The sequence below is a fragment of the Macrobrachium nipponense genome, chromosome 16 (assembly GCF_015104395.2).
Source record: "Macrobrachium nipponense isolate FS-2020 chromosome 16, ASM1510439v2, whole genome shotgun sequence".
Taxonomy (NCBI): Eukaryota; Metazoa; Arthropoda; class Malacostraca; order Decapoda; family Palaemonidae; genus Macrobrachium; species Macrobrachium nipponense.
In genome coordinates, this window is record NC_087209.1 from 38,742,149 (window position 1) to 38,755,532 (window position 13,384).

The 13,384-nt window shown below is 34.4% G+C and overlaps 1 protein-coding gene across 1 annotated transcript in view; it reads right to left on the reverse strand.

Annotated features, from left to right (window-relative positions):
- Positions 1-9,000, reverse strand: part of LOC135195309 (ionotropic receptor 21a-like) — a 13,816-nt gene extending 4,816 nt beyond the window's left edge. Inside the window, exons 1-4 of the mRNA XM_064221571.1 lie at positions 8,856-9,000; positions 5,876-6,005; positions 4,474-4,654; positions 4,156-4,343 (exon numbers count right to left, since the gene is read on the reverse strand). Coding sequence (XP_064077641.1) covers positions 4,156-4,343; positions 4,474-4,654; positions 5,876-6,005; positions 8,856-9,000 — 644 coding nt within the window. The remainder of the gene's footprint in view (positions 1-4,155; positions 4,344-4,473; positions 4,655-5,875; positions 6,006-8,855) is intronic.
- Positions 9,001-13,384: the final 4,384 nt, after the last annotated feature.

Below are 13,384 nucleotides of genomic sequence, written 5' to 3' on the forward strand. Positions count from 1 at the left end.
TCACACGTGTGGTCCATCTGACCTGACCTTTACCCATTTTGACCAGGCCCTTTCTGTTGCCATCATCGTCGCAGCCTCATGCGCCCACAACTCTGCCTCCTCACACCTGCACTCCCGCCTACCAACCCAAAGCTCTCGACCCAGTCTAACACCCATTGTACCCTTTTTTCCACACCTCTTCTGCCAGCGTTCAACAACTTTTTTCAGGTACCTGAAAGGATTGCAGCTGAGATGAAAGGACCCAAGGAGATCACTCTAGTTTGGTAAGATATTTTCGGAACATCCCACAAATGGGTATAAATATGACCTGGCATGCCCTACCAAATTGCTTTACGAAGTAGCCAGTAAATGGGGTATATTCCATTCCAAAGTGCTGTCAATCAGACGACCTCGGCACGCTGTTCTAACAGACTTGTCTCTGTGATGATCACGATGGTTTCCCCTACGACTATGCTGTCTGGAGACTGGATTCTGCCTAGAAGTCTGCCCCGACATTCTTATTGAAGCTAACACACCTGAAGTTCCTAAGGGCTGCCTGAATGTGTAGTGCCATCACTTTGATTCCCTTGTGAGGACCTGCAAGCGACCGAAGTCTTTCCACTGATGTTCTTTTTTTTATCTACACATGTCTTGTCCACAGACTAAGGTAATTCAATTGGAAGGTGTTCGGTCGGCCCTTCATCTTCTATTCTTTGCACTCATTCCCTGTTCAGACTGTTTCTCATATTCCCATCCTTATTGTTTCCATCTCCTTCAGAGACCCACGTGAGTTAGTGCAGTCGTGATATTCGAGTGAAATCATTGTAGCAGTGATATAAGTATTTGCTTCTTTGCTAACAGTAATTTCGTTGTATTAATGTAATATTGAGTCATTGATGTTTCATGTGTTTTGTACACTTCTCTCATTGCCTTTATTAATTAATGTAAATTTACCACTGGTATTATTTGTGTCACAACGATGCCTGCTTTGCAGATTCGTGTAGACCTTCCCCGTTGTGTACCTCCTGTAGTTCAACAGTGCCACTCAATATTTTCTTCCAGTGCCAAGTCTTGAGATTTCAGTAGAAACTTAAACTTCTTAAAGTGCTCCATCATTTAATGTTGCTCAGTGTTGCTGATTTTAAGAGTTCAGTACATATCTCCATGCACTATGTGTGATCTTTTAGGATTAGTGAATTTTGCTGGCCAACTTAGTAGCACCTTTGCTTTGATATTTACATAAATCTAGACTCGTCTTGCTTGGACCACAACTAAACACATCTGACTTAATCAAAAGAAAGACCTTATGAGGTCTAGTTTATGAACAGAGATTTACAGCTTAGGCCCGAGATTACATTTCAAGGGAAAATGTAAGGAAAACTCAAAGGATCAAATTTAAATGGGATACATTTCCAAGCTAATTACTAGACGTACTAGGACTCTTAAGGTCCAACTTATTAATGAAAGAACAGTTGCTTATAACACTGAAATCATGTGGCTGGGTTACTGACACGTCCTGAGGACTTGGAGCGCGAAAATGGGGGTATGCCCAGAGCGTAAGATAAAGAAGAGCCACCTCTCACAGCAGGAATTAAGGCAATAGGATACCTGAAGCAAGGTACTTCCATATAAACACACGCGCAACACGCAAAGGCTGATAAAATTTGGTGATGCTACCAAAATTTTCCGACTTGCATAATATAAATCTTACATTCTCAGAATTCCCTCAAAGGGCAGGAAATGACTGAATTACTTTACAGAAGGTTATGGTATTGAAGGGGAGGGTGTGAAACACGGACACCAACTTACATTATCTTCCTAATAGAACATCTTAGCGACTGCTAATACTAGGAGGTCATTCAAGCAATAAGTTCAAGTAAATCTTATTCAAGGGAACCACAGTGCTTAAATTAGATTAGTTCATAAAACAGGGGAGCACAGCTGTGGGGGGATAACCAGTGGTAGCTATGAACGTTGGCACAAGAATAAAGATTGGAAAAAAATTTTGTAATAGAGACAAAAGTGACTGCCAACTACACCCGTTCTTTGCCATCTTTTGGTCACTGGATTCCGCTTCTTTAATTAAAGGGCGCCGATGAAAGAAGGGAAATTCCCTTTAATGCCATCAAGGTAAGGAGGGCCCAGAAATGGAGCCACGTGAAACACAAGGAGCAAGGGCAGCTCAGCATATGAGGAACTGCTGCTTTCACTGGGAGTCGGGCATCTGAGAAGTGACAGCATGTCTCTTTCTCTCGGTAACCTCTTTTATTAACTTTGGTTTGCCCTCCGGTGGCTTCTGGCTTAGTTCTCGGCTTTTGGTATCTTTCAATCAAATAACTGTAAGTGTGTCCTCGATTAGAGTCACTTCAGCAAAAACTGAAGGAAGAAAAATGTCACTGTAGTTTATTCACAGAGTTATTTCTATCACAGGTGGTCAATAAATGAAACACTACATGTAGCACTTTAAATACTAGTTTGCTGTCAGTTCAAAATTTATAACCAATATTCACAGTTTTACTTTGAAGAAAAATTTATATTATATACTTTGAATTAACTTAATAAGTCCTTGAATTAAATTATCAAACAAAACTGAGTGGTCGAATAAAAAATTTTAATATACAAAACAAAATTAAGGAAGAATCTTGGAAAAACGTAAGAGAATGTAAACACACAAAAAAGCAGTGCATTGAGCTCACCAAACTGAAAATTCAGATCTGAAAAGAACTTAGCATATAATTCAAATATACAAATAATTCGCAATTATAAAAACATGTAAATGTATTAAATTCACTAAAATCAATTCACTTTGCAAATTAAACTTCAAGCTTCTACCATCAATAAAATTAACAAGCTACGGAGAAAAGCACAAACGTTCACAATTTATATCGAGGCGCCTCTTACAAACAAACTGTTGCAAAACTAAGTGCTAAATCTCACAAGAAGTTATTGGAACCGAGTGACTGATAGTAAACTACGTTTTGTTGCACATTTAATATGTGTGCATATATAACATATATATATATATATATATATATATATATATATATATATATATATATATATATATATATATATATATAAATATATATATATATATATATATATATTATATGTATATACATATATATATATACATATATTATATATATATATATATATATATATATATATATATATATTCTTAAAATATCACAGTAGATGCACGTGACTTCATTAAATAAGCGAATACCACAGGAAAATGATAGTCAGAAATCCAAGAAGCTTTCGCTTTACTAAGATATCATTTTCTGTGGATTCTATATATTTACATATATATATAAAATAAGTATATATATATATATATATATACATATTATATATGCCACTTTTACTCTTGGAGATATATATATATGTATATGTATATACGGTATATATAATAATATATATTTTTATATATATATATATATATATATATATATATATTCAAAATATCACACGTAGATTCACGACTTCATAAATAAGCGAATACCACAGGAAAATATAGTCAGAAATCCAAGCGCTTTCGTCTTTACTAAGACTATATCCTGTGGTATTTCGCTTATATATATACATATATATATATATATATATATATATATATATATATATATATATATATATATGACTGACTTTTACTCTTGGAGAGATTAGCCGCAGAAGCTGTTAGCCTCCAGTATTTTGGAATCTGCTCTTTTTTCTCTTTCCTGCAACTAACTCGCCATATTCCATTACTCACCAGCTAATTAAAAGTTCACTGACAGATATTTTGGTCGTATTTGTACCGAAGACAATTACCATTGCATTATTATTGTGTCATATTGAAGAAGAAATGGTCTTAAGGCAAAGAACAGCAGTCGCGGACTTTGGACATTAATATCTTAAACCAAGAGCTGTTACCTGTCATCTGCGTACCTGTGTCACTGTTATTAACTAAACTTGAAAGATATGACTTTCCGGACAAACATGTGAAAATTACGGAAAATTTCATTTGTTGCAATTTCACCTACATATTACTCCACTTGCCTTTACGAAACCATAAATCTCTACAGGTAACTTATTTATTCTGTACAGCTGTGTAATAGTATACGAAATTCAGAGAGAGAGAGAGGGGGGGGTGTGTGCAGAGTGTAGATATTAACATTTTTAACCGATTCATACCTGAAGTTACTTTCAGCTAACTGTAGCGTCGTCTTAATCTCGGATGGAGGAGCTGGAATTGTGAGTATAGCGATCAAATTGCTGGTGTAAGACATAGCAATGAGCCAAGATCCAATCCACCAGGGCATCAGAAGACAACGTATCCTCCACGATTCAGGAACTGATGCCAGAGGGTTGGACAACAAAAACTGAAACAGACGTCATTATCGAAACTTAGCTGACACACACATTGTGATTTCTGCTTCTTTTGCCATTCAAGTTCTCATGGCAAATTTCTCTCTTTTATTCGTTGAAAGTGAACATAGAGGTAAACCATACCTGTACGACTGTTAAGGAGTTAGTTGCAATGGACTTCTCATGTTCATGGTACAGAAGATGGAATGTAACTGAAGTGAAGATCATGGAAAGAACAACCGCTAGCCAAACGATCCAAGTAAAGGGATACACAATATTTTTCCACCGCGGGATGGGTGGTGGCACTTGCAGTATCAGCCCATATCTGCAAAAGTTAATCTAGATTATCAGGGAATTTAGATTATTAAGGAATTTAGATTATTATGGAATTTAGATTATCAGGGCATTTAGATTATCAAGGAATTTAGATTACCAATGGCTTTAAGATGCATATTATTACGATAAAAGATAACACGAGAAGGTAAACTATTACTAAAATCAGGAAATATAATAGGAAAAATTTGACGGCGTGACTTGAAACCATTTATGCAAGATTAACTCAATATTTTCCATTAATTTTGATCATTTTTGCTATTTTCCTTGTACTGCAATTGGAATGCAATTTGACGTTGTTCGGTGAAAGATATCTAAAACTTTAAAGATAAATGTTAACTGAACTTTATTTCATTTTTTCAGGTAACTATATTTATTTTATCATTTTTCCTCTCCCTGCAATTTTGGTGAATATTCGCCCTAGTCGAGTCATTTTCAGAACGTCAAACAGGGCGCATAAATAAAACAACAAAATTTCTACCAGGATCTGAATCAAGCTCTTCATATTTTCACCTAATAAAGAGTTTTCTAGAATCGATCGAGGCTGCTTTTGCCTCCCAGGTTGTTCATCCGTTTACGCAAAGAAAATTGTTCAGTAGTAAAGGGAACTAAGATTGACTGAAAAAGTTTTGACCGCGCCTCTGTTCAATTGAAAGTGATATAACGAACCCTAGCGTAATACTTTATCGTGTTTTATTTTTTTTAAATGCTGAGCAAAGATCTTGAAAAAAAAAGGCAATAATTGTGGTGGATGGTGATACCTCTAAGTTCGCGAGTCAACTCTTGATGTCTTATTTATGCGTATCAGCCATTGAAGACTCACCATAAGAATTTTATTTTTTAGCCGTTGACGAATCTTAATAGGATGTATTTCTTTGCTCCCAAATAGTATCAGTCTTACTGTTAGGCTCATGCAGAAAAAGACATCCGTTAATGAATTGAACAGGATCAACACAAAGTATGATATACTGGATGCGGACCATTCGGGTGTCGTTGGAGAAGACAATAAAGATAGATACTGTCTCCGTGCATCATATGTAAACAGTCGCGGGAGTTATCACCACTAACATTTCTTCAGACGAAGAAATCCGTACTATTATAATTACGCGCTTGAAAAATCTACAAATGAACGGTCTTCTTGCTTCGTGCGATAGCAATAATTACAAAATTTCTTGCGTGCAAGAGGAATAGAAAGTTGTATATGCATATCTACCCTTGGTAGTCTATTGACGTCGATATCAGAAACTTCTTGTTTCGTTCAACTGTTGGAACAGCGAGGTTAATCTGCATATCATTCTGGCCTGATTCGACAAACGCATCAACTACCGTCACGTTCACGACAGCTGTGGACAAAGGACAAAATAGGAAGAAAGTAGCAACAAAAAGTAAATGTTCATTAACAAGTTTACACTGATAAGCACCGCAATCCCTTTTCTCTAAATATATAAAAAAAAAACTGAAACAGTCGAAGGTGAAGAAATGAAAAAAAAATGACAAAATTATTTTGAATAGAAAGGACTGATAAGTTTTCAGAGTTAACCTGCAGTGAGGTGTTTCCCATTCAAACCCATCTCCTTTGGAATAAAGAGAAGATGGATTAAAACAGAAAACAGTTCATTGTATGTTATCATTAAGAAGTCTAACCAACTATAAACAACAGAACATCCTTTCATTCAGTCCTGTCGAAAAAGTTGTGCTTCTAAATAAAAGAGTAATTTATGTATCCTACATAAACTGATCCCTTATCAATTTTCTACAAATAATGAACCCCTCAGAATACTCACTACTTATGTAATGCTGTGATTGCTATTAAAAAGTAACGCCAAAAACCACCTGGCTAAGGTAAACTTCCATCTGAGGGACTGGAGGTGAGAAATCGTTTCTAAGTCTCACTTCAATTACCTCGTCTGCTGAAAAATGGTTTATAGCCCTACCCTTGCTTCCCGTAACAACTATAACATAAATCTTCTGATGATACTAAAGTGCCGAGTAGCTTCACAGGCTTTTTCAAGATCAAGGAGTAATTTAGTTATTTGACAATGATTAGTGGATCTTTGTTGGCTCTAGCTAGGCAGTTTTCTAGTGAAGGGCCCAAGGTGAAATGCCTAATTTGGAAAGGGTCGAGGTGCCCATTCATTTCTAGGTGCCATATAAATCTAGTATTAATATTCTCCCACATACACATACCAATACACAAGATGTTAGAGAAATAAATTTGCAGCTTGTCGTTTTAAATGTAAATGGTCTCGATTGGTTTTATTGCCAAAGTCATTGAAATATAGTATGTTCAACTTCACCGGCAGTATTTCCGTTTTCCAACAACTCGTTTATGACTTGTAGAAGTAACTTATTTTTGCTCCTTAGGAGGACGTTTCAACAATGAATAAAGAAGAGTATGCTTAGAACACCTCTGAGTTTTTCATAGTAAATTTGGCATTATAAGGCTCATTTCATTCATCACTCAAGTCTACAAATATCAGGATATTTTTATTATTTAGAAGCCGAGTAGGCCATTTATGCAATAAGACTAAGATTCCCTCTTGCCTTATAAAAAAGTATTTTCGTTGCTTGGCCATTTACGTTCCTTGGCTTTAAAGGAATCACTGGCTTTGTGTTCCCGGTTATACTTACTCGTGATTTTCTATGATAAACGTCGAGTGTTATTCCACCATGGAACTGCTGGTCTACTTTCATTTCGTATATTTTTAGGAGTGAACTTACTGGACTTTATATAGTACTCGAACATATATAGGGAAGAGAGTTTCTCGTTCAATTTAGCTACCAAATTACAAACAGATCTACTATTAAGAGATTTCACAGCTTCTTGAAATTGCTTCAGCACATTTACTTTGTTTCGCAGAGAGGACAAATTTCATTTAATTTATCATAATGGATAATATCAAGATTAACAAACCCACTATTCTTCAAGACAGTATTACACCACTTTAATTTACATACATACATATATATATATATATATATATATATATATATATAATATATATATATATATATATATATATATATTATATATATATATATATATATATATATATATATATATATGTGTGTGTGGTCTGTGTGTGTGTATGTGTGTGTGTTACATATCATATATATATATATATATATTATATATATATATATATATATATATATAGATATATATATATATATATAGGTATATATATATATATATATATATATATATAACATATATATATATATAGATATATATATATATATATAAAATATATATATATACACATATATATATAATTATATATATATATATATATATATATATATAGGTCTATCACATTACCGTGATTCATATACATATATCGAACTACAAATGTCCTTTAATATCTAATTCGCTCTACTCGATCGCCATTCTATTATCCTTTAATAAATTCCCCCTCGGTTAAAACATATTTGAAAATATATTAAGTTTTTTTTTTTTTTTCCGAGGTAGAGCGAATTAGATATTAAAGGACATTTGTAGTTCGATATATATATATATATTTATATATATATATATATATATATATATATATATATATATATATAATATGTATATATATGTGGGATCGCTAACAGTGACATAATCCCATAATATGAAATATAATAGAACTTGCACTTCGTAAAAGAAGTTTTTTCGATTTCAATTTTCAATGATGTTTTGCAATACCTGTTGTTTCGTACAAAATCACTGCACATGTATTAGGGTTTCTTTGACATTCGCACAAGAATATGAACAACTTTAGAACATTGTAATTTAGGACATTGTATCCTTCCTCTTATAAAAAAGAGTTAAAACAGAGGATAGAATTTTCGGAAATATCTACCAATGATTTGGTATTATGATGATATTGAATGATGGACAGGCAGATTTCTACTCAACCAGGTGCCTGAGATCTGAACTTGCAGTATATTGTTCAATATCTGAAATAATCTTGTCATCAATTATTGCGATATCTGGAAACTATTTTTTTTTTTTTCACCTTATACTGGAGGCATTGCAGTGACATAGGCGATCTTTAGAAATAATAGTTCCCTAAAAGTTATATTGTACTTCCAATTGTGGTTCTCTGTTGACAAAGTTATTCAAATCACAGTCCAGAGCAGAAAGTAATCCAATGAAGATAAAATAAGAAATAATCAAAAAGACACGAGTAATAAATGAAGTAACTTACGTGAGCTTTTGATCTTGTACTTGTAATGAAGCCACTTGGACAGAGTCTCCACTAATTGCAGTGCCATTCCTGTAGTAGTTCCATCTTCTTTCGCGTAGTAGTAAGGCACATCTAAGGTGTTGGCCAGTATGTTTATTTGCTTCATGCTCATATCCCTGAACCGGTCCAGGAAAAGATCATTCCATTCTAGGAAGCGACTGGAATCCAGAATCCGATATCTACTAGTCTCTGACCCGAAGAGTATGGAAGCCAAGTCCATGCCTTGAACATTGGCCCCGTAGTGGAGGAATTATGGGGAACGTAGGGACAAAGCATAGCCATTGAAGGAGCTCGCTGCAGCAAAGGCGTCACCATGAAATCCTGGGTGGCGCACGAGGGAGATGTGGTTACCAGCATCATTGCACTGGCTTGCCAGTGATCAGGGGGATTCCAAAAGAGCCACCAAGATTCCTCCCTTGACGTTACCATCATGATTATCACACCTGAAAAGTTTAAATAGAAAACATTATATGTAGCATGTTTGAGCCTACTCTTATTGTCAATAAACAATAAATAATTGAACTGAAACTCATAGCAGCTTTGCGACGACTCAACAATGAATTAAATTTTAACGTTGATAATTTATCAGGAACAATATTTCAGAAATGACTTGCAGCTGACGGAGGCATCATATCATAGATAACTGAAATTATAAAAATGCGATAAATCCTTCATCAACTTGAACCAAATCTATTAACACTAAAAACTAAATTTTATGAAGACTTCTCATTATGTATATCTTGGACAACCTTCTTTTGAGAATCCTATGTACCACATGAGAGAAAACTCTTAATTTGTCTATTGTGAATCCTATGTAGTACCAGACGTGAAAACTTACTTGATTTGTATGTAGAGTACGATGAATCAAAATCATCAACGTCATATTCCTCCTCTTCTACAAAATGACTTTCATAAGAATGGCCAGACTCATTCCGATATGAAACGTCATCAGGGACGAAATGAACTGAGCAAATCTCCGACAACCTCACCACAAACATCTAGCTCACTGGGGCACACCAAGACCACCGGTCTTCCTTTCAGGGGACCCGATATAATGTCATTCATTACCTGAGAAAGTGCTTTGTTCTGCATTTCCTCTGCATTTGCATTAGGATCATAAGAAGAGAAAAGTTCTCTAGTTCGAAAGAGTCTGAAATCAGTAACATTTCTTGTTTCTGATACCATTCCAGTTAGGCAGAGAGCCCACAGAGAAAGGGCTATCTTTTCCATCACTCCGGATCTGTGTTGCAAGACGATGCTGACTGTAGATAGGAAAAGGGCAAAGCACAGCAGCTCGAGACACTAATGATGCGTACCAGCGAGAGTGCACCAACTCAACTGTCACCGGCTGTACAGCAACGGATTCTGGCCTGGGATATTGCTGTGACTGGCTATTTACCTGGCTTCACTGGCCCGCCCCCAACAGTTTTTGTTTCATCCAGAGGATAGGAAATGCACAGAATATCGACAATTGTTTTGTAGCCAGTAATGAAATCAATAGTTACTTGGGACTATTCACGACAGTATCTCTCAATCCAGAAAACATTTCAGCTCCGTTCAGAATAATGAGTTGAATGAAAATGACGATTAAAGTGAATGAACTTGATTTAGACAAATTCGCGATACAAAGAATTCATACCTAATACAAGCAAATAACTTCAAAACGCCGGCGATGAAGTTTTAGTATATATAAAAGGGATAACATATTATTATTATCATGATCGTTATTATTATTATTATTATTATTATCATTATTATCTAAATTAAACCTCTAATCGTAAAAGCAAATGTTAAACAGCTACAGGGTTCCTACAAGGGAAGCAGGGACTCTATGGAAGAAGAACAGCAGTAAAGGATAAATACTGAAGAGAAATATATATATATATAATATATATATATATATATATATATATATATATATATATTTCTCTTCAGTATTTTATATATATACATACATTTGCTGTTCATGACGAGGTTAACGCAATAAAGTCCTTTGAAATAGGAACGTGTGGGTCTTATTCTCTAACCTAAGAGGTGAACGCACAAAAGCGGAAATCGGAGATGCCAGAAAACACACGGAGCGAAACTTCCACTTGACGCCAAAGAAGTTTGCCATTTCTTAAACAAAACTGCAATCCCCAAGTCCATTATATAACGCAAGAACAATTCTGTACCATAGAAATTATGTGAATACTCTGGTATATACATAAAACTGTTGAGAAAAGGCTATATCATCTTCCTGATCCGCTTCAAAATAATGTGTTCCCCTCTCGTTTCAACTACTCTCCCACCCACTTTCCCTAATGAATTTGTGCATAATGTATGTATCCGGTTCAAAGCTCTGGAGCAGAGGTATCCAAACAGTCGATCTCGGCCACTTATTTGGTCGATCACCGTTCCCCCACAATTCTATATACACAAACAAAAACACACAAGATATATATATATATATATATATATATCTTTTTTTAATACTAGTGAGTTATCTATATATCATATATAGGTATAGATATATATATATAACATATATATATAATACATAAGACATATAACTATATATATACATACATATTATCCCTGGTTACATGTATATATATAGTATATATATATATATATATATATATATATATATATATGTATTATGTATGTTTATATATAGTATATATATAATATATATATATATATGATATACTAATATATATATATATATTATATATTTTATTTATGTATACATATATGCATTATATATATTATACATATATGAGGTAGATTATTGTACTCATGTTTTAAGTACTATGGCGCTATTTGAATTTTTTTTCACACGTAATAATATGTGAATTATGTTGTCGATAGATCGTGAAAGAGTTTTAGTCTTTAGAGTAGATCTCTGAGTCCAAAAGTCTAGCCACCCATGCCCTGGTGTGTCTTCGTATTGCACAACTGGTTATTCATGCCATTTCTAGTAAGTCTGGACAAAGAAGAGATTGAATTCAACAGGATGGAAACTAGCACGGCATGAACGCACTCACATGCAAGAAGAAGATATACATCAATAGGATGTGATGTAAAGAACATTTACCATTTTACATCTGAAATCGCACTACTATGTTTTTAGAACCAAATTGTCGTAAGTCATCTTTTAGAACCAAACGGTCATATTTTTATTTTTTAATTTTTTGAACCAAACTGTCGTAAGTAATCTTTTAAAACCAAACCGTCATAAGCGAAAAAACACTGTTTGAACATTAATTTTATTTGTCTAATATTTTCTATGTTATAAATGAGATCTTTTGTCACTACATTTTCTTAATGTAGTTCCCTAAAGAGCTTCATCACATCTTCCTGGAGACTTTACTGTAGGATAAAGTCTCCATTATGGTGGTGGTAGTTACTATGCAGCAATTCAGGGGTGTCAAGGCCCTCTGCTAAAAGTATACTTGTAAAGTACTTTTATCCTCCAATGGCCCCCCCCGGGCCCCCCCCCCCAGCCACCCCCCCCCCCCCCCGCAACCAACCACCCCGCCTCCCACCCACCACACACGCATTCTGTCTTTGGCATTCTGCATCAAAAGGAGAGACAGTAAGATCCATAAACAGATTTTGGATTGTGTTATCGTGATGATATAGAATTCTTCAGCTTTCGAGAACTAATGACTTCTTCGTCAGGAAGCTTAAGAGCTCTGTAGTGTTTTAATGCTGTACATATAAAAAAAAATTGCATATAACGGGTTTTCTTGTCACCTGGATTTCAGAACATGATTGATCTTTGTAGGCAAATAATAATAATATTAATCCAATCATTTCACGTTCACCCTTCCTTGAAAATGAACCGTTGATACGGTTGGAAACGTTAGAATTCCCTTACGCCCTTAGACAACGGCCAGACTAGGATTTATTAACCCTACGGCGATAATACGCCACTTTTGTTATCATATCAATAATAATAATAATTAATAATAATAATAATAAATAATAATAACAATTAAACATTTACTTATTGTTTATTATTATTATTAATTATTTATTATTTATTATTAATTATATTATTATTATTATTTATTATTATTATCTCCCTATACCTCATCGAATTTTCTTGAATGATGGTCATCAGTAGCCATTTGATGGAAACTGAAAAAGCACCATTCATTATTTTTGATGATTAATAAGCTAATATCATCGTGTCTTGAGAACTCTGATTTGCAGAGGTGATAAACTAAGGTCGTAAGATTTTCATCGTTTAATAACTCATTTCATTACACTCTGGCATTTTCGTCGAGGTGTCTGACTGAACTAAAATTCGGTTAATTTTTCGCAAAGTCGAAGAGAATCTTGTTGACGAAAGCTTAAGTGAATTTTAGATAGATTTACTGATTATACATAAAGGTACCACTCGACCAAGCTTAACATTAGAGATGATGTCATTCTGATGACGGATATATTTGAACAATTACCTTCGCTTGCAGTTTCTGTTCTTTATTCAGTGTTGTCCA